The sequence below is a fragment of the Scardinius erythrophthalmus genome (genome assembly GCF_964197995.2).
Source record: "Scardinius erythrophthalmus genome assembly, chromosome: 16".
In the NCBI taxonomy this organism is placed as follows: Eukaryota; Metazoa; Chordata; class Actinopteri; order Cypriniformes; family Leuciscidae; genus Scardinius; species Scardinius erythrophthalmus.
The window spans coordinates 5,046,154-5,068,286 of record NC_138236.1 but is presented as its reverse complement, the minus strand read 5'-3'; the positions used below and the strand labels follow the sequence as shown (position 1 = coordinate 5,068,286).

At 35.7% G+C, this 22,133-nt stretch overlaps 1 protein-coding gene across 5 annotated transcripts; it reads left to right on the top strand.

Moving 5' to 3' along the window:
• Positions 1–1,929: 1,929 nt before the first annotated feature.
• LOC308704968 (pituitary tumor-transforming gene 1 protein-interacting protein) lies at positions 1,930–21,416 on the top strand. 5 transcript variants are annotated; one of them, XR_014031855.1, is made up of 8 exons: positions 1,942–2,266; positions 3,313–3,359; positions 3,996–4,104; positions 7,420–7,528; positions 11,422–11,487; positions 13,845–13,891; positions 19,110–19,330; positions 19,411–20,287. XR_014031855.1 is itself a non-coding variant. In XM_081389708.1 (7 exons), exons 1-7 carry the CDS (start codon positions 2,110–2,112, stop codon positions 19,157–19,159), a joined length of 585 nt encoding a protein of 194 aa, XP_081245834.1. In that variant the 5' UTR covers positions 1,930–2,109; the 3' UTR covers positions 19,160–21,416. The 5 variants fall into 5 exon arrangements, 3 of the variants coding, with proteins under 3 accessions (XP_081245834.1, XP_081245833.1, XP_081245835.1); XR_014031856.1 differs by having other exon boundaries at positions 19,110–19,353; XM_081389708.1 differs by having other exon boundaries at positions 1,930–2,266; positions 19,110–21,416.
• Positions 21,417–22,133: the final 717 nt, after the last annotated feature.

The window sequence follows — 22,133 nt, the reverse complement described above, 5'->3', positions numbered from 1 at the left end:
TTTAAATGTATAATTTTCAATGTATTTCATTTTGTGACTGGTTTTGTGGTCCAGGGTCACATATATATATAACATCATGTAAAGTGCCACACAGGGAATTCTGGGAATGTCAGTGAAAGTTTTTTTTACTGTTCATTTTTTTTTTTTTTTTTTTTAAATAGTACATTTAACAGCATTTTACTGTAAAATTACATGAAATGTTAGGCTATTACAGTTTTTCTTCAACAATGTTGTACAGAAATTTACTGTTAACCAATTAACAAGTTTTTACTTGCGCATTTTTACAGTCTTTTACAGTTAAAATTGCTTTCATTTTTTTATTTTACTATGCAGGAATGATGTCATATTCATCAAAAACTAATTGTGTTATTCTTAGCATTTTTATTTGTATTATTACGCAAGGTTCTCCATTATGTTATTGTTATGTTCACCATTTGCTCAGCAGTGACTCACTCTCACATTTTAACCCATTTCCTCTCTTAACGCTTCCTCCTCATACATTTTATTTTGTTGCGAACATTCAGTGCTTAGATTCTGGCTAGGACTGAATCAATACACCAATGCTTCAATTTCTAATTCTAATGAGTAATTGGTTCCTGCATTAAGTGAGAATAATCATAGTTTTACTCAAGCAACAATAGCACATTAACCTATGGTATTTGTAGTAAACCCACAGTAACCAAATGTAGGCTACTGTTGTTGCAACTACAGTTTTTTTAACCATGCTATTTGTAGCAAAACCATAGTAATAAAAATCAACCTGCCGAAAAACATGGTTAAAGTTCTACTATAAAAACACCATGTTTGTTTTTTTGTTTTTGTTTTCATAATGGCTTAAATTTGGGTTTGTTTGGTGTCTCTATGTTTATGATAATTATATCTATATCCTCCTGAGACCCAGATTTATTTATTTTTTTTTACATTTTTTTCTTTTCTTAATGTCATCACATTGTTTAGAACATAAGAAAAAGGTTAAAGAAAAAAAAATCAAAATAAAAAAATTTACATTTTTGAAAAATTATATTTTATTCATATGTTATGCTATGTCATCTGTAGTGGACACCAGGACTCAGCTGTTTAAAAAATAAAATGACATGAAATTATATGTATAGGCAAAAACAATGGGATTTTTTTTTTCAATCACCAATAAATTTGGGGGTTTCAGGATTTATTTTAACTCAAATTTGTTTAAAGATGATTCTTAACTATGTTATGAAAGATATAACGGAATGAAGCGATACACCATTTTACTTTAAGCAATATAAAATGGCCATAAATTAATATTCCCATTCAATGCAATGTATACACTGTATCTAATGTGCACATTAACGTGTTCTTGGAGCAACATTTAATGAAAAAAGAAGTGTAATAATTGGAGTAATAATTAGCAACATTTTAATAATAATATCTAATATTTCATAGGAATATTGATGTATAATTTATTTCCATATTCACTTGTTGTGTCTCCCAAAATGCCTGATAAACATGATTTAAGTCATGATGTCCTCTACAGTGGACATGTATGAAATCAATGCCCTGTTCTGTAACAGAAAGTAATTTTTTGATTTGAAACCCCATAATGTTTTCCTGAGATGTTGGTTTATGAAATACAATTTGAAAAGTAGTCCGATTTAAATTATAATTACAATACATTATCATATTTCCATAAGAGTGCTACATTTGATCACTAAATTAATGTCAGATATTTTTAAAGACCAAGGATAAGTTGTTTTCATGGTGAAACCTCCAAACATTTGGTATCTCTAAAAAGTCCTGAATGTGCTCTTTACAGGACACCCAGGTTGTGACATGTGACATGTATGGTGTCAGAGAAACTCACTAAAATATAATGTCAAAAGTCTATCCCTGGGACTCCCAGGAGGATATGATGATACTTCCGTTTATGGAGTTTTAAAGGACTTTTATTTTGAAAGCACAAGTGCGTCAGCTGGTTGTTGTGCATCCGTGTTTTGTCATTAGATGATTTGTTTGTTTCATTTGCGTATTGAGGAGAGTTTTTGAGATTTCCGCTTCGCCGAAAGGAATATTTCAGAGCTCAAATACAATTCAACACTTTTCTGCTGTACAAACCTTTAAATCCTCCACAGTATGGATAAATCCCGAGTCTTTGGGTCGATGTCGGTCTTCCTGCTGTTGTGTGTCGCATTCAGCGGTACTGTGACAGCAACAACTACAGCTAAACCTACAACTAAACCTACAACTAAACCTACTGCTAAACCTACTACTCCTCCACCTGTTCACAAACGTATGTTTTTACTTGCCTGTGTCTTCCTTCTTATCCTATTTCTCTATAGTCTGAAATAGTCAGTCTGAAAATGCTTGTAAAGTCTTGTGTGTATATATATATATATATATATATATATATATATATATATATATATATATATATATATATATATATATATTAACATAGTATGTTTCTATAATTAATATACATATTACAATATTTTTATAATTTATGTAATATATTTAATATAAAACTGTTACTATATTTAATGTCAGTGGTGTTAGTCATCAAAATAAAAAACACCAAAAGGACTTTTATAAATAACACATAAGTTGAAGTTACATATGAATGTCAATGGAAAAATAAATATTTTTGAAGGGTTATTTTTATTTATTTGTAAGTTGTGATACTCTTGTATGCCATTTATGATTGGTAATCCAGTATGTGTTTTTTAAGGAAGCCCATTTATGCCTCATAAGAATAATATCATGCTTTGGTAGATCATAGTTATGACATAAATAGTCATAAATATGACATAAAAAGTCATAATTAGAATTTACCAAAGCATGATTTTTTTTTATTATCTGGATGAAATGGTCCTCCTTAGATGTTCATACCAGTGGTAGCTTTAAAGTGATAGTTCACCCAAAAATGAAAATTCTGTAATTTACTCGCCCTCAAGTTGTTCCAAACCTGAGTTTCTTGAACACAAAAGAAGATATTTAAAGAATGTTGTTAACCAGAGAGTTGATTGACTCCAATGACTTTCATAGTAGGAAAAAGTAATAAAATGGAAGTCAATGGGTGCCGTCAACACTGTCTGGAACAACCAACATTCTTTAAAATATTTTCTTTTGTGTTCAACAGAAGAAAGAAACTCATAAATTATGACAGAATTCTTATTTTTGGGTGAACTATCCCTTTAACAAAGTTAAGCATAAATTAGTTATGCCTAATGAGGTTCCAGCTCATCTGGGTAATTCTTTAGCTAAATTCAGCTCTTTGATTTCAAAGTGAAAGTGTTTTTATGTCAGTGTTTTGTTCTGTTTTTATTCCCACCCCAGCATGCAATACTCTGACTTCCTGTGATACCTGCCTCGCCAATGTTTCGGTAAGATCAAATACTGCTTATTTACTTTTTATTAGCCGGGTCATTCCTTTTTTTGCACTGCCATCTGAACGTTTCAAAAATGAATATTGTATTTTAGGGAAGTATTTATATTAAAAGGGTATATCAGACTAATCTGCTCAGACACTCCAGTTTTATTAATTATAACACTATTATTTACACAAAGACTGACTTGAATGTGTCACAAGCCATTTTACACAAGCCAGCTAACACTACAAAACATACAATTCATCAAATGCATTGATAGTTATGTTTGTGCTGATTTATTGATGCAACTTCTACAACCATGCTTTAACCTTACATTTGTAGTAGAACCATGGTAATAAAAATGATCATCAAAAACAGTTAAAATTGTACTATAGTAACAATTTGTGTCAGTTTGTACTTTTATAATAATGATATGATTATTATACTTTAGTTTCATCTTTTTAAATGTTGATATCAGACTGATTTGTGTCATTGGATCAAACAGAATGAATGTTTTAGTGAGGCACAAAACAACATCAAATGCATTGATAATAATGTTTGAGCTGCTGTGTTTCCACTAAAACAGTGTCACTTCTGCCGAATGAGGCCTTTAATAATAATAATTATAATAATAAATGTTTTTGCCAACAGTGTTTGTGGTGCCAGACCAACAACAGCTGCACAGATTATCCCGTGTCGTATGTGATTCCTCCGGCGTCGGTGTGTAAACTCTCTCAGGCCCGCTGGGGTGTTTGCTGGGGTGAGTTCGATTTGTGTTCATGATCATGTAACGCATGCTAATAGCTTTAAGAGGCACAATATACAGGATGATTTCCATTACACAGCCAGCTGTTGAGACGATGGAAGCAATACTTTCAAATTCGTGAAGTGAGATTTGCATTCAGGGCTGAAAGTCCCTTAGTTCAACTTCCTTTAAAAGACAGGGGAAAGGCAGCAGTTGTTTTATAATGTAATGGCACTATTTACAAGTCCTGAGGACATTAAATTCACTTATTATGCAGATCTCTTGAATACTTGATTCTGATGGGTCAGTCGTGAGATTCAGTGGTTAAATATTCCTGAATAATGACCTTTGTCCAGGGCAACACTATTTAAATGAGTGATCTTCTGTTATACATGTTAGTATTCATTATAGTTAAATTTTAATACTAAATACTAAACATATTTTGTTTCAGTTTTAGCACTTTAAGTTAAACTTATTTCAGTTAGACGGCAAGGCAACATTTCTAATTTTTATTTAGTTTTTAGTTGTAATTTTGTTATGTTATTTTGTCATTATTATTCTTTTTTTTTTTTTATATTTCTATAATTAAATGTATTCTTATTTCAGGTAATAATTGTAGTACTTCAACTTAAATGTATTTCATTTGCCAAGGCAACATTTCAAATTTTTGTTTAGTTTTACGTTTTCCATCTAATATTTATATTTAATTTTACTTCAGCTTTATTTTATTTAAAGTGCCCCTGTAGTCAATAATTTTATCCCTTAAAATGAATCTTTGGTAAGTAACATTCAGGGTATGTAAGTAGATTCGTCGCTCTGTTGAGAAGTTCTGGTGTGTTAACCGTGAACATACTCTGGGTTGGTTGAACTTATTCCCCGAGGTGTTTCTGGAACCAGCATACCTCGAGTAAGCAGGGTTTGGTTTAATCAACCGGGAGTTCAGGGTATATGTGACGGTCAGTTAACCGTGCTTTCTGGAACACACCCCAGATCCACTCGCTCAACTTTACTGTAGTAAACACCACATGATGGCAAGTGGAAAACTAGTTTAATTCAGCCATATATGTTTAAACCAGAAACTGATTCAGAAGAAGTGGAAGAGTCAATTATTCAGGCTCGTCTACAAGTCAATGTATAATGGTGATGCGTTTTATGTATCGCTCTCTACAACGTCGGACACATAACGGTAATTAATATGATTAGCCTTTTGCTTGACTATGTTATCAAACAGCTTATGTGTTGCTAATGTTACACAAACCATGTTCCCATTCACCATCTCAGAGTCAGACAGCTACCTTCTAACAATCAGCATCTTAGAAACGCTTTAAACAACTCAGAACGTCAGTGGAGAAACCCTAATCATAACATCGTAATATACATCATACACCTGCTATTATTGCTAAATCTACAAGATTTTTCATATCAACAGCAAAATGCACGGGGATAACCTGGTGGCCTCTTGAGACTCCCTTGCTTCATTTTTGAGACTGTCTTTGGTTCACTGCAGTTTTAAGGAGAAAATACTCAGCAATTGTGTTAACTTATGAATTTGCACATGGTTTGTCTTAAATAAAAACACCACATAGACATTAAAAACTTGATTTTGACCACAGGGGGTCTTTAACAGAAATGTTTTTATTTTTCATTTTTTTATTATCAACAAAAAGTTTTTTACAAATATTTGTGTATACATTGAAATACAACATAGATATAACAAAGACTTGCACACTAGGGGGCTATTGCTAAATTATATGAAGATATTAAAGCATTTACAAATTTTCAATGTTTTAATTGCTTTTTGCTTCATAGAAAACCGGAGTGAATCAATATAAAGCTCAATTTCTTTCCTGAATGAAGTAAAACAGGTTTTTTTACATGAGAATTTACATTTGTGAACATAAAATTTTGCCATTAAAAGAATAAAATTAATTATATAAACCTGACTATGCTTGATTCTACTGTTCTCCCAAAGACCAAATAAAATATGTTTCCAAAACAACATAAATTGGTCATCAATGTTTCTTGTGATAAAATCACAGACATTTTGCCAAAATGGTCTTACAAATGGGCAGTGCCAAAATAAATGAACCGCAGTTTCAGGGCAACTGTCACAAAAGGTGCAATTAACATCAATATCACTTTTAAATTTTATAAAGTAATGTTTTACAGGGTATATTCTATGTATCAATTTGAATGATACCTCCTTAACTTTGTTTGTAATTAAATATTGATTAGGTATAAGCCAAACCTTTTTCGAAATGTTGTTTTGTACTGAGCCCCCAAAGGGACTTGGTGATGAAAGAAATATGAGATGGGAGGAAAAAAAATATATTTAGATATTTTTGCACGCAAAAGTTTGTGTTCTCCCGAAAAACGTTGTGTTCGCTCACAAAACCTTTGCTTTCCCTCACAAATCTTTTGCGTTCTCTGAGAAACTTTGCATTCGCTCGAACTTGCATTCGAACTTTTGTGTTCTTTGCGAGCGGACGCACAGTTTCTTGGGGAGCAGAAAACATTTTGTGGGGGAGCAAAGTTTCTCAGGGGAACGCAAAAGCATTAACAAATCATTTTTCCGCCATTTCGTATTTTTTTCCTTTATGACTCATGTCCCTTTAGGGGTTTTCGTAGTTTTGCATCTCTGTAGCCTCTACACGTATAGATCATAAATAATTTAAACTCAAATAAATATTTACCTGTTCTTTTATTTATTTATTTGGTAAATAGTCAATGTAATACGTATGAAAATGTACATTCAGACTGTTATTATCACAAAATAAAAATGATAAAAATCCTGATGTTGAGTTTTATTTCGCGATGATGAAAGGATGGCTTTATATTCACCCTTACTTAGTTTCTCACTTCTACAATGAAAGTCTCAAGTATTTCTGTCATGAATCAGCTCAGTTTCAAGTCAGTTTCAGGGTTACAAAACCATTTATCTTAAGAGAAGAAGACATTCAGACAGACGTATAACCTTGTGGATCTACTGTATGGTGAATTCCCTAAAATGACACTGATGATGTTGAATTGAAATCATATCGGATGAGAACAGAATGTCCAGGTCGTAAATAAGTTGCGTAAATGATATCATTGTTGGGTAACCTCTTGCTTTAAGTTTTATATGATGAATCACATTGCTCATGCTCACATGATAACAATAAACACAATTTCTCATCTCTTCTATCATGAAAACGTTCCTGTTTTTGCACTGTCAGTAAGTATCCAGTAGGTGTCAGTAGTGACACACACACTCAGTGCTTCAGTAGATCTGTTTGAGCAAGTGTGTATGTGTTCAGTGTTGTGATTTGCTGTTGTTTTGTGTTGTGCCAGTGAACTTTGAGGCTCTGATCATCGCTATGGCCGTGGTGTTGGGAGTGCTGCTGCTGGCGATCGCTGTGTGCTGCTGCTGCTGCTGCTGTAAACGCAGACGCTCATCAAGGTGAAACACTTAACCCACACACACGTTAAACACTCATGAGTTAACAGAAGACGCCTTATACAGTCCTTCATACAGGCATCAGTGCCTCTTTTCTTTAAATAGTCACATTCACACTACCAGGTTTCACTTCCACCTCAGAGCTGTAAAGTACAACAGTTTATTGAACCTTCAGATAAAAGAGGTGCCAAAACGGCTCAAAAATATGCAATTTAGTGCGGATGCTGATATTCATATGGCCAAAAAGATAAAATTCTAGCTTGTAATGTTAATCAATGAGGCAAATATGTTTTGGTAATATATTTAAATGCTCTGTATTTTATACTGTGGTGGGCAAAACATTTAATGCAATGCAATATAATGATGATTGAGAGATGAACAAAGAAACGTTCCTTAAAACCCTGATGGATCATAATTTATACATTTTGAACATGATTTATGTATGGATAATTAAGTAAACCTAAGTTGCTTCAGTAAGTGTTCATCCTGAAGTATAATTAACAATATTAAAGTTATTCTTACACTTACTTTATAAAAATCAGTAAAGATTTCATAACAAAAAGACACATGAAGCTTGACCTGAAGGTGGATGTTTTTACAATGATACCAAAAGGCCTTTTACTTGCTAAAAAGTATAAAGTATCAATCAGACGGCAAAAGGCATTTTGTAGAAGTTTTTTGTAGCAAAGTTTTGATCATGTTAGAGACATTAGAAACTTGTATCAAATATGATACAGTAGCTTTATAGGGTTAATGAACACAATTACATTTTGTATTGGATATATTTATTTATATATTAAGAATAATGTAAGAATGGATGTTTTCCCCACAGAGATGATTTTTAAAGAAGCCAGTATTTGTATTTGACGGGTTGTAAAGGGCATGTCTGTGTGTCAGTCAGTCAATCAGAGATGATTTCATTTGGCAAGCCGTCCATCCGCTCACCGGCTTCATGTCAATCACACATCTCATGTGATGAAAACACAGACGTGTATTACTTAAAGAAGCAGCGAGCACTTCCTCTACCTCTTATTAACGCTTATTCATCTACATTCGCTCATGTGAGCTTGGCATGAATGTGGAATGTAATGCATGTGGTATTGGGACTCACAGAAAGACCACAGATCAGTTTCATTTTTTGCTCTCTTTCTGAGTAAAGGATGTTTAATTGCGGACATCGAAGGGGAATTCATGTGGCTGGTGTTTCAGTTTCAGTGATGACCTAAAGAGGATTGTCCTGAAGCTGCTGATTCTCAGCAGAATTACTGTAAATGTCAGATTCTAGTACTAGTTGTTCATGTTCTTTGTCTGAGGAGTGATTTTGCTGTTCTGCTTTTAAAGCAAGTAGACAATGTTTTTATTTAGTAAGTTCTCTTAAAGGCGTGTTTAACAAGATCTTATCAGGAAAAGTGTCACCTGAATCCGTGGCTTTAAAATCTCTACTTCCGACCTACCATCATACAGGCTAAATGAATCCATGTGCAGTTTGGTTGTTGATGACAGTAAAATACTTGATCACAACATGAATTCACCTCTATATTCTCTCAGATAAGTTTAGCTACAATTTTGATGTCTTGTGAAGTCTGGGTTTTCATAAATATGCTTTGTAAACTTGTAATTACAGTAACTCTGACATGACATGAAAGCCTGTGTGTTCTTTTAGTATTGTTAATATACTTTTATAGTATTTAGTAATGCTTTAAACTATCTTTTATTTACATGGTTTCTGGTTTGCTTTTAATTTAAGTTGACATTTTAGTAATTTTATCGTGGATTTTTACAGCTTACAGCTCCTCTCTCCCCAGACTGACTCGAACACGCCGATTTCGATGAAGCCCCTCCTTCCGAAATACGAAATGTGCTGTGATTGGTTAGCTGGCTCAATGTGTTGTGTTTGTCAGCGCTTAGCGCGTGTTCGTGAAATGTCCCGCCCCTCCATAACTACGAGCTCTTCTCTAGTGTAAATATTGAGGATGGCGTCAATTTCAAAACCAATTCGAGCCCGATTCAGACCCTGACAATGTTAACAAACAAGAGGATCGTGCAGAACGGGTTTCATGCACAGACTTTGCAAACACTGATTTCACAGGATGTTTCAGAGTGGTTTAGCCTGGGAAAACCCAGACTACTTCCGGCGAATTTTCATTCTCTCTCCATGATAGTCTGGAGAAGAGCCCATTCAAACTAATTTCTGTGCCGCCGAAATCGCGGCACCAATCAGAAACGTTTGGGGAGGGATTTACATGATGACGACAGCGCAGCGATGCTGAAGGAGTTCTCACGCACACGCAGTGAAAAATACATTGCGGAGCAGAGAGGAGACTGACAACACGCTGGCAGACAGGACAGAGCAGGCTACTTTTCGGTTACGTTTGATATTAAACATATTAAACAAAGTCTCAGCTTTCAAATTTGGTAATTTTTTAAAAGAAATTTAAACAATAAATACCGTTTTGTTGCTCTTTAATGTGCCGTGACAGATCGCTGTGTAGAGCATCAGTTAAAGCTGTTCTTGTGAACCGATCATCTCTTCCTTCTAGTTAATTTATAGCCTCAAATAAAAATGAACAAACATAAGAAGGAATGTTGTTTTAACCACGGAAAGGCGTCAGTACACTCCATTTTTCAAGTTCAAATCTATGTTAATCTACTCTCCTGACTGCTTTGTCGGACAAAATGGCGGATGGCGAAGTATGATTGGTCAGATCACCTGTCAATCAAGCTGAGCTACGTCGGTTGGTGACGCCCCTTTGGAAATGATTTGTCTACATAGCTTCTCCAGACCCTACACTCAGTTTCAACTGAGAAGGGTCTGGTTTTAACCAGGCTAAGAGTGGTTTGTTTTTTGTCATTTTGTCTTACAAAAGTAAGAGCTTACAAAAGGAACAGAAAGCAAGCTGTTCCACATTAAATGTACAGCACACGTTGTGGTTATAATGTTCAGGAACAGTGTTTAAAAGAAGTTTTAATCACTCTAAGTTCATCAGCCTTAGGAAGGTCAAACTAAATAAGTTTTGGAAATGTTGTGGAAAAAACAGTCTGTCTTTGACAGCGACAACACTGTCTTCTCTAATTCAGCTCAACCTCGTCCCTTTTTTTTCGTAATCTGTGGGCGGAGATTATTTAAATGATCCCATTGTGACTTCATAAGATCCGGAATAAACTCGTTGTAGTCCAAATGAGTCGTTCATTGTAGTTCTTGAAAAGTGGATTCTGTTTAATGAAATATCTCGCTTTGGAGTGGACTTTTGTAACCTTGCAGATCTTTTTTATGCTCAAAAAGGCACATTACACACTAAGAAAAAGTGGAAAAGCATAATAGGACCCCTTTAAACTGACAGAGTATGTCTGCTTCCCGAACAATGCTATGAAAAGGATCTACCGTGTGCAGTCGATTTGATAGGTATTATCAACTGGGCAGAATTTTGAGATTACAATAGACATGAAGGACTATAACGCTTTGAGAGCTCGCTTAAGTACTGAGGAGCTAATAAGTAATATTAAAATGCTAATCCAATCACAATTACAATCCATTTAATAAAATATGTTAACGTTTGTTCAAGCTGATCTCGTTGTGACTGTATAACTGTCGACAAGGACTGCAGGTGAATTTGAGCTGTAAATTCTCTCTTTTGTTACTGGTTAATAAATATGATTAAATAAGCGTCATTGGTCAACAACATGCCCAGGTTATATTTCACCCCAACCTCAAAATAAAGAGATAAGAATTTATTTTGCATAAAAAAAATAAGAAACATTACGATTAGTTTGCATTGCAACATTATTTTCATGATATTTAATTATTATTTTTTGTTTTTTAGGTGGAATATTTAATGTTTATCTCTCTTATATTAAATGAGTGTGGTGATTATGATTATATGTTGGTTTATTTTCAGCTTTGACCGTGATGATGAGCAGTTTGCCCGTCGAAGAGAAGAGATCAGACAGCGAGCAGATGAACGGTAAGTAAATCTCAGACCTCAGATCAGGCAGGCACCTGTTGGTAATGGATTCGGTCACATAATGTGTGTGTGTGGCTCAATCGGTTCATTACGTGTGTTGCGTGTAAATATGTCTGTAGGGTCTTTCAGCAGCTGTGCTGCACTAACAAGGTCATTTCTGTGTCAGGCACTCGAGGGGGAACAGAAATCTCCTTTTGAACTCGAGAGCTCAGATTAACCAAGATCAGATATCCCTGAAGGGTCTTGACGGATTGTGTGTGATGCATCTGATGTACAAATGTGCTTTTGTTCAGTATTTTTTTTGTCTGTCACAACAGTGTGTTTCTTTAGTACGTATCGTTTAGAATGATTATTGCAAACAGTAGCACAGTGCATTCTGGGAGTCTTATAGATTGTGACGGCTTGACCATTGAACATATATGTATTTAGAGTAAATCGGTTCTTTTTTCTTTTTAAAGAAGAATTGTAAAAATTATAACCTACACAGGAAAAACGGTTGATTGGCAATGGTTAGTTTTATGATTTTTTTTCTTTTTTGTTGTTGTTGCATATTTTAAATGTTTATTCACAATGTTGTCAGCCGTAAAAAAAGTACCATTAAAGTATTTTTCTCTTTGAATATTCTTTGCACAAAAATGTCACATTGTGTAAGTCGAATGAGTTGCGACTGGTGTTTCAAGATGATTTTAAATTGAGATGTTTAGGGTCAGTAATATTTTTTTTTTTTAAAGAAATGTATGCTTTTATTCAGCAAGGGTGCATTAGATTAATCAAAAGTGACAGTAATTAAAATGCTGTTCTTTTAAGCTTGCTATTAATCAAAGAATCCTGGAAAAAAAAATCATGATTTTCAATTAATCAAATAAGAATTTTTTCTTGAGCTACAAATCAGCACATAATACTTTTTTCTGATGGATCATGTGGCACAGAAGACTAAAGTAATAATGCTGAAAATTCATGATTTCATGATTCAAAATTTTTGATCAAATAAATGCAGACTTGGTGAGACTTCTTTCAAAAACATTTAAAAATCGTACTGACCCCAAACTTTTGGTAGTGCAACTTTGTCTTTTGATCAAGACCCTTTTAGTTTTTAACCACTGTTGGCCTAAGCATTTGGCACTCCAGTTTAATATGGAAATCTGATCTGATTGGGTTCTCTCAGTAGATACACACACACACATGTAAAACAGCAACCGGTGGAGTCATTGTTGCGGTGCTTTGTGAAGGATTGTGGAGGCAGCAACAGATGGCTAACAGCTCCGGTGATTGTTCTCAGATCAGTTGCTCATAAAGCTCTGACTGATTTATACGCCACTTTTGTGCAGATATGAAGCGACCGCGGGTTCGTATGGAGACCAGGCTCCGGCTCGGCCCATCTTCTTTATGGAGTGTAGAGAGAATGAATGATGTACGGGGAGCGAGTTGTGTCGTTCAGTGTGTCACACACCCATAAAACATTGCTGCTCGTATTTACGACGCCCCACGTGAGCCTGTGAAGGAATGGATGGGTTAAACAAAGACATGAACTCGGCATGAATCACCAACTGCATCCCATGTGCTGCTCTTTAGGACTTGCTGTGTTTTCTCGTTTTCAGTTCTGCAATTTTTGCAGCTGAAATTGGATCCAGGTTATGAGTTTGAATGCTTGTGCAAACTATTTCAGGTTATTATATTGGACAGTGGTGACCAACACAGTATTAAAAATAAATAGCAATACATGCACAACTACATTACATAGTCTGGATAAGAAATGTGAAAATTTCAATTTTGGAATATAACCTAAATATCAAGATTTCATGCTCTTGGATCATGAAATCAAAGTTGCAATTTATCGAATATTGCAGTGTTTATTATAAATGAATGATCAGTGCACTTATTTTTTTTTTTAAATGTATTCATGCACCTTGTAATCTTTAATCAAAATAACTTCCCCTCCCTCTTGCAGCAACATCTCTTCTCTGATGACGTGCTTACTGGCATGAGGGCGGGACTACATGTCACTCACATGAGATCCACCAATAGCAAACCACAACCATCCAATCAGTTCCCCATGTACAAAAAATTCCCCCCCTACATTTTTTCCTGTTTGAGAAGCCGTTTCTCTCAGATTTGTGTCACAATAGGCAGGAAAAGTCATTCACAGCTTCCGTTTCATGCTGACTTTAGTTTCTACTAATTCATAGATGATTTTGCAACAAAATACAGCTCAAATCAAGTCAAATGAGGCCAATGACTATTAGTTTTGTCGGTTCGCAGAAATTCAGTATTTAACTCAGTAGAAGTTGGAAAAATATGCATAACCTAGACCAGTCTGTCAAAACCAGTTACTAATCTCTGGTTACTGTCTATTGCAGGAAGGTGGAGAGGAAGACGAAGCATGATGAAATCCGCAAGAAGTATGGTGAGTCACATCAGTCCTAATCTTCTGTCGTTAATGTCATTCACAGTCGACTCACTATGACTCTTTTCTGCATTTTATAAAAATATCAGTAATATCTTATAACAGTTATGAAATAACACAAATAAAACTATGGGAATACATGTATGCTGTATAATGCGGCCTGCTTTTACTTCACTGTATGCTTCAAAACATACAAACTGTAGAAATAAAATTTCGTTTTACATGAAATTCATACACTGCTGTTGAAAGTTTGGGAAAAGTGTTGCACGCTTTACTGAGCATGAGCAGACGGTCAGCAAAGGTCGTGGCCCATGTGTTTGTGTTCACACACTAATGTATTCAGGCCGCTGATGTGGAGGAATTTGCTGGAGATAATTGCACCAATAATTGTGGGTGAGATTCAGATTGATCTGCTGCACTGACGCAATGAGAAAGCGCTCAATTCTGCAACAACTTTCTTAGTTTCATTATTTGGTTAACGTAGCTAATGTGTCTTCAGTTGTAGTGTTCTGTTCTGATTACAGGACATTATATGGAGTTGTTTTCACACAGGTCATCATGTCAGCTCTGGTTGTCTTTATTGATCTGGTTCCTCAGTAATGCTTGATTCAGCATATGCCGTTTTTCAAACGATTGACTCGTGATCAATGCTTATGTGGCTGGACGTAATGCGGCGCCTCAGCAGAGCAAGAGTAGAGATTATGAATGTGTTTTAGTGATAGTCATACTAATTCTAAAAGTTACTGATTGCTTTTCTAGATAGCAGTAGGATAGTGGTACTAATTACTGTGTTTAAAACATAATTATTTTACTCATTACTTATGAATTAAGAACTCATTAGCTTTTACCAGATGGACATAAACACCAACCTGTTCTTCCAGTTCCTAAAACATGATGAAAATGATTTGTTTTCTGGCTGTTGACAGTATTTTCTGATTTATGAAGTGATAAAAAGATATATCCATGTAAAAACCTTTAACTCTAACATGTTGAAACAAAATCAAACAATAATTTTGAACCTGGCTTTATTCAATGTTTAATCATTTCTGGTCTGTTTTTTCTTGTTTTTTATCTTTCTTTTTTTACCCTATTCACCTGTAGTGTCTTGCCTTATAAAGTTTAAAAGCGCAGATTCAAAAATTCCATGAGGGTTTGTAGAGAGAGATTAAAATTCTACAGAATTTCTTCTTTTGTTTTACACCTTTTTAGTTCCTAATAAAAACCTGGCTGGCTGGTTGACTCACGTTTGATTAACTCTGTGCTAATTAGCACTTGTGGAGAGCCGAGAAGAGCCGTAATTTATGTGGTGGCAAAGCCCCGGGTCCTGTCCCAGCGCTGCAGAGGAATGAGGTGAAATGTAAATGTATTTGGCGCCTCAGATCACAGCTCCTGCAGTGCGTGAAAGCGAGAGAAACCGAGAACCAGGGTCACCAGAGCCGCAGCGTTCAGAGCGAGACGGAGGGCAGGAGGACGAACCTGCGGAAATACACGTGACCTTGAGAGACGCTGAAGGAAAGCTGGATGTGTGGGTTCATGACACAGAAGAAGAACGATGAAAATGACCTGAATAAGAGGAAACAGCAGAGAGCGTTTCTTTCAGAAGAAATAATGTTAAGCTACATGGAAACAAACTTCTATTCTATATCAAAGTGCCCCAGTTATGCTTTCTCGTTTGTAGATCTGCTGGTTTCAGAGCTCGATAAATGGGAGTTATTGTCTCTCAAAAGAAAGAACCGATTCTGAACTAATACTGAGTTGTCAGTAATTCTAGTCTTACTTCCTGCCCAAACCTACATAGGTTTGTAACAAAGATTCATAATGCTCGCCTATGGTCTTAATTGGCTTCCCAAAAACAACGTCTACTTTGACCGTCAATCACTGTAGTTGTAGCTGAGCCCTGGAAGAGTTTGGTTTGTGTTGTTAGTGTCGAGAAGACACTACGGAAGCCAATGTATCTTGCTTGCACTTCAAAAGAATGAGATTGATGCGGTAAAACCGACATCGTCGTTTGTTTCACTGTGTTTCAAGTGCTGAGGAAGATTAGAAACTGAAGTCCATACATGGTAATGGGTGTTTCATTTCTGACCTATGCTGTAAGCAGTAGACCAATCACAAAAGACTGGGCCATCTGCCCAATCAGAGCAGAGTAGACCAAACACAACAGACTGGGCCATCTGACCAATCAGAGCAGAGTAAACCAAACCAATCACAACAGACAGGGCCATCTGACCAATCAGAGCAGAGTAAACCAAACCAATCACAACAGACAGGGCCATCTGACCAATCAGAGCAGAGTAAACCAAACCAATCACAACAGACAGGGCCATCTGACCAATCAGAGCAGAGTAGACCAATCACAACAGACAGGGCCATCTGACCAATCAGAGCAGAGCAGAGTAGACCAATCACAAAAGACTGGGCCATCTGACCAATCAGAGCAGAGTAGACCAATCACAACAGACTGGGCCATCTGACCAATCAGAGCAGAGTAAACCAATCCCAACAGACTGGGCCATCTGACCAATCAGAGCAGAGTAGGCCAATCACAACAGACTGGGCCATCTGACCAATCAGAGCAGAGTAAACCAATCACAACAGACAGGGCCATCTGACCAATCAGAGCAGAGTAAACCAATCACAACAGACAGGGCCATCTGACCAATCAGAGCAGAGTAAACCAATCACAACAGACAGGGCCATCTGACCAATCAGAGCAGAGTAAACCAATCACAACAGACAGGGCCATCTGACCAGGTTTAGAAAGACTATATGCTTTATCAAACCGTTTCAGATACTTTTAGAGAAGAGGTTATGCTGCAATGTATATAATGAGAAAATGAAAGTGTTTTTTGACCTCGGATGAATGTAAACCTACTGTAGGAGACTAAATTAGGAACCTTTAAAATAGCATAATGGGGCACTTTAGCCTGCAGATGCATTCATGTGACTGCAGTGCGTCTGTTTGACATTCTCGGTGAGCCGGTGAAGATGGTGTTCAAAGTGAAGAGAAGATCAAAGGCTGTGAACACACTCACACCATATAATGACAAGACAGTCTCCTCATTCCCACTCCAACTGGAGATCATCGTGTTCTCGCAGCACCACAGGCTCCTCATCTGCACACGTTCGAGTGCGGTCGGTAATGTGCCGAATAACTGCTGATGAACAGATCCTGAGCGGTTAGATGTGACCCTCATGTCCAGTGTTATGCTTTCAGATGTTTTAGTCATGCATTTTATGAATGAGTTTGTAGAAGATTTATGTCTTATAATTTTATTCAAGGTTTCATATCCTACAACTGTGCTGCAGTTTTCTGTTAACACTTTACAATAAGGTTTCATTTGCTAACATTAACAGTCAGTAATATATATTTTATGCAACATTTAATAATCCATTTCAATGTTAGTTAATAAAAATACAATTGTTCATGTTAGTTAATAGTGCATTAACTAATGGTAACAAATACTTAATTTAAAAATTTTTTTTTTAATGTGTTAGTAAATGTTTAAATTAGCATTTAACTAAGAGTAATAAATAATACTTTTTTAATGCTTTAAGTGAATAGTTTTCTTAACATTAGAGTTTGTGACAACAACTCTTTGCTGTTTTTGTGAGATTCACCCAACGAATCAATTGTTTTCATTAAAATTTTTGCAGAAATTGAAGATTGCCTGCTTTAGGTAATGGAGACTATGATCTCAGAAACTGCAACTGTTTCCACAACCTGCTGCAGTGCAAACTAAAAATCATTTTTGGAAACTTTGCTTATTCAGTACAAAATAGAAGTCATTGAAGTCATTGTCTGAGTGTGTGGTGATGCTGCTCTATTATGACTGATGGTTTCTGGGCCGTGTGCTTGTGTGTCCTGTGGTGCACCGTGTGTGTGTGTGTGTGTATGGACGACATGACAGCATGATGGATGGAGGCCTCCTTTGTGTTTCTCCTACTCTCAGCAGTCTGTACGTCAGGGAACGGGTGTCTCCGACCCTGCTGCTCTCACACATGGACTCGCACACACTAGCGTCTGCCCTCGAAAGGACGTTCGGTGTGAGATTCTGCCGTGTATCACACTCTTAATACAACACTGGTAGTTGACTTTGGCCAATTAGCTTGTAACCTTTTTTTTTGTTGTTGTTTGTTCAAGGCAAATACACTGCAGGTGAAACCAGGGTGTTTTTTTTTTTTTATACGCTGGTCAGTTTTGAGATTTTATTTTGCTATTATAGAAGCTATTTTGCTTCTATAACATGTAACTAGTGGGAACATCCTAAATAGACATTTAAGTTTATTTGCTTGCACTTTATCTATTTGCATTCATAGATTTCAATTCCAATGCAATTTTGTCTCCTGCATTGAGTCAGAAATAAAAAGTGACATCCAAAATCCCTCTATCTATAATATGTCAGTGAAATTTAACTTTTGAATCTGGCTTTATTCCAAATTTCTGTTTCAGAAATGTATGCAAATAACTACATATTCAATTAGATAATGCATAATTTGCATATAGAAACATAAAATTTCATTAAAAACCAATTGTCTTGATTTACTGTGATTAATTGACTGAGGAAAGTATGGTGATATCTGTTAGTTACACAAGTAGTGTCCTCTCTGAAAACAAATTTTAAGATGAAAGTCACTTTTGCGATTTAAATCAAATGCATGCAAACCGTATTCTTATTTTCTTTTAAATAAAAATATTCAAAACAGTTTCATGGCTGATCAGAAACATTTCTGGCCGTTTTGGACCCTGTATGTCACGTGTCCATCAGAGTTGAGCGTCGCCCGCTGCTCTCATGCCCGAATCGACCCAAGGTTACGGATGAGCTGCGGTCGTCTGCTTAAAACACGTCACGTCCTCCGAAAACCTGCCGCACCTCCTAACCATCAGGGAGGTGAAAGTTGAGAGGCTTTTCCTCTCCCATCTGCCCTTGTGCAAACAAACTCAGAGCAATGTGTGTGAGTAGAATAGATCTCTGTGAAATTTATTTCTGCTACTTCTACACAAAATCACCATAAACTTTAATGCCCTGGAGCAACAGGCGGTTAAAAGAACTGAAAACATGATGTGTTATGATTAAGAACCGGTTCTTGATTCCCACATGTGATTGTTTCAGTGTCGAATTGCTTATGGTCCTCTATCGTGAGTCGATTTGGGTAAAAGCATCTTCTAAATGCATGAATGTAAATAATAATATCTGTCCTGTGTCCTTCTTCCTAGGTCTCATCCCAGACTCCGACCACCCTTACAGCAAGTTCGAGAACGAGTAAAACCGAGGGACTGGACGTCCAGGAATCACTTCACCAGATGCTTTGCTTTGCTCTTTCGAGACACGTCAAATCACTTTAGGTTAGATGAAGCTGGATAGCAGCCGAAACTGAGATTAACCTTGTCAGCCCTTCCATTGGTCAGTTATCTCTCTCTGCTCTGATCTGACACTTGCTGAATTCAGAACCGCATACTAGTATACTACTCTTACTATTTTTACCAGATCTTTGAATGACAGAAATAGTAAGAGTAGTATGCTAGTATGCGGTTCCTCTATATTTCATTTTCCTATTTTTTTTTTTTACTCTAAACACGACAAAATCACATTTTAATTGCTTTAGAAGCAACTGATGAAAATGGCCAAAATGGAGTGAAATTTATTTTGTTTCTTTGTTTTCTTATAGTGAGTTTAAGGACTAGTTCACCAAAAATGGAAAGTCTGTCATGATTCACCCCCCCTCGCGTCATTCAAACCTGTATTCAGACTGACTATGACTTTCAAAATGATGAGAAGGACAATAATTATGCCATAAAGGTAGTCCAAATGATGCGTATGCTATTTTTATGTTGCTGATGAATTTGAAGCGCATACTATCATACTACTCGTATTATTTCTGCCTTAGAAAGATATTGTAAACATAGTATGACTAGTATACTAGTATGTGGTTCTGAATTCAGCACAAGTCTTCTGGATTCATATGATACTTGCTGTGAGTTTTATTCAATGAAAATTCACCAAAGCTGTCTTGTCTTTCCTCATATTCAAACTTAAGGTGGAGAAGACGATCAGTGAAGTCTTTAATTTGTACAAGGCATCAAATTAATTCAGAAGACTTATTGTGTAGTGCATGCATTATATGAACTACTGTTATGATGCTTTCTATTTGTCACTATGAACTATTGTGAAACAGTCCAGATACAAATATAACAACGATACGGTTTGAAACGATACGAGGGTGATTAAATAACGACAGTTTTCATTTTTCACTCAGTTACTCCACTTCTTGATTCAGTTGTGATCAATCAGGAAGCGTCTTTTTAAATCACTCTGTGAATGACTTAGACGTTTATATTTATACTGTGTGTTCTTATTAAAACATGTTCTAATAAAAAAACGAGCTTCTGCTTTTAAAAGAAATACTAGTGCTTGTTTGGTTTAAATCTCTAAATCATGGAAACTGTGTGGACTGACGATTAGTTAGTAGGACAGACGAGTTAAGTGAAATTCGCATCACATCCCTTTCACTGCCTGGAGGAAGTAGTTTCATGTCCTAGTCGTTCCATCAGTCCGAACGGCTCCTGATCTCCATACTAAACCATGAGCTGCAACACAAACGTACACGACAGGATGATGATGATGATTCTTTTGCACTACGTTTAATAACTCAATTCATTTAAACGCTGAGCAGAAAATTGTTCTTCTCTCTTATTTCATGCCACCTGTTCTACAGTGCAGCGTTAACAATCGTCAAGCACATTAGTTATGCAGTTCATTCTGTGCCGTAATTAGAATAACAGTGAAATTTGTGCCCGCTACATTCATTAGACTGCAAAGGAACAAAATCCAGCAGGGAAATGCAAATGTTTGGGCAGACTCTGCAAAGCTCATCCATGGGAATTCGCTGTGTAGATCTCGCTCATCAGCTGCATTTTAAAGATGCTGAGCAGAACCAGTCGCATGAAAGATTTAAGTCAACATGAAATCAACACTGACCCTATTTACTGTCTTATAATGTTCCTGAATAATTCATCACTGCTATCCCAAGGAAAGTGATGCAGGGGGATGCCGACATTTTCAACCACCTGTGAAATATAGACTTTACACAATGGATGAGGTCTCGTTTTGCTCGCAGATGCGTCAGATTATGGAGGTAAAAAGGGTTGTGAACTGTGTTTGACTAACGGGTTTGTAATGAGCAATGCAAGGCGTGTGATGAAGGAATGTTTATATTAGACTCGACTGTCCTGCCTCCCACATTCTCACTGCATTTCCATTCGGCTCAGAGAGAGATGTTCTCTAGACCTATGGTTATAACAAACACAATCAATGACACATTCGTGGGTATATGAAACCATATGCTGGTCGTATTTCACTTCATAAATAAAATTGAATAAAGAAATTGAAGCTTTTTTGCTTTGTGGCATTATCATGACAATTTTTTATTATTATCAAATGTCTTTAAATCTGTAAAGTAACCTGTAAAATGTTATTTTTTAAAAATGTAGTACTTCACTAATAAAACAATGTTGTGGTACTATAGTACAGTGTTGATGTCATACAGTGATACTATGGTATATCAAATAGTAAGGAATTTAATATACAGTATCGGTCAAAAGTTTGGAAGTCTCTTATGCTCATCAAGCCTGCATTTATTTGATCAAAAATACAGAAAAAAAAATGGAATATTGTGATTTTTTTTTATTAATACTTTTATTCAGCAAGGATGTGTTAAATTGATAAAAAGTGATAGTAAAGATTTATATTGTTAGAAAAGATTTCCATTTTGAATAAATGATGCTGAAAATTTAGCTTTGATACATTTTATTTTAAGTATATTAAACTAGAAAATCTTTGTTGTAAAATTGTAATATTTCACAATATTACTTTTTTTAATGTATTTTTTTTTATCAAATAAATGCAGGCTTGATAAGCATAATATACGACTTTCAAAAACATTAAAAATAGTGTTTTTAACCTTTTGACTGGTACTGTATGTAATAGTAGCCTACTAAATGACAATATTAAAACAACATTAAAGAGAACTTGATTATAAAACGCATAATGAAAAACAAATGAGTAGCCTACATTTATTTAATCATTTTTATCTTCTCCTGGTTGAATTATAAATTATAGAATGTACGGAATAGTTGGGTCTTTAAAAGCAATTTACGAACTATACAAATGTAAATGTCTAAATGTCCTGAAGACGCCTGGCTCTTATTATAAGGCAAGGCGGAGCTCTACAGATGATGGAC

What these genes read in the sequence shown, in the direction of transcription:
- LOC308704968 (XM_081389707.1), top strand. Translation starts at nt 2,110, where the DNA reads ATGGATAAATCCCGAGTCTTTGGGTCGATGTCGGTCTTCCTGCTGTTG. An exon ending in AAACGCAGACGCTCATCAAG is followed by an intron (nt 7,529 to 11,421) that starts GTGAAACACTTA and finishes GTTTATTTTCAG; the next exon opens with CTTTGACCGTGATGATGAGC. An exon ending in AGACAGCGAGCAGATGAACG is followed by an intron (nt 11,488 to 13,844) that starts GTAAGTAAATCT and finishes TGTCTATTGCAG; the next exon opens with GAAGGTGGAGAGGAAGACGA.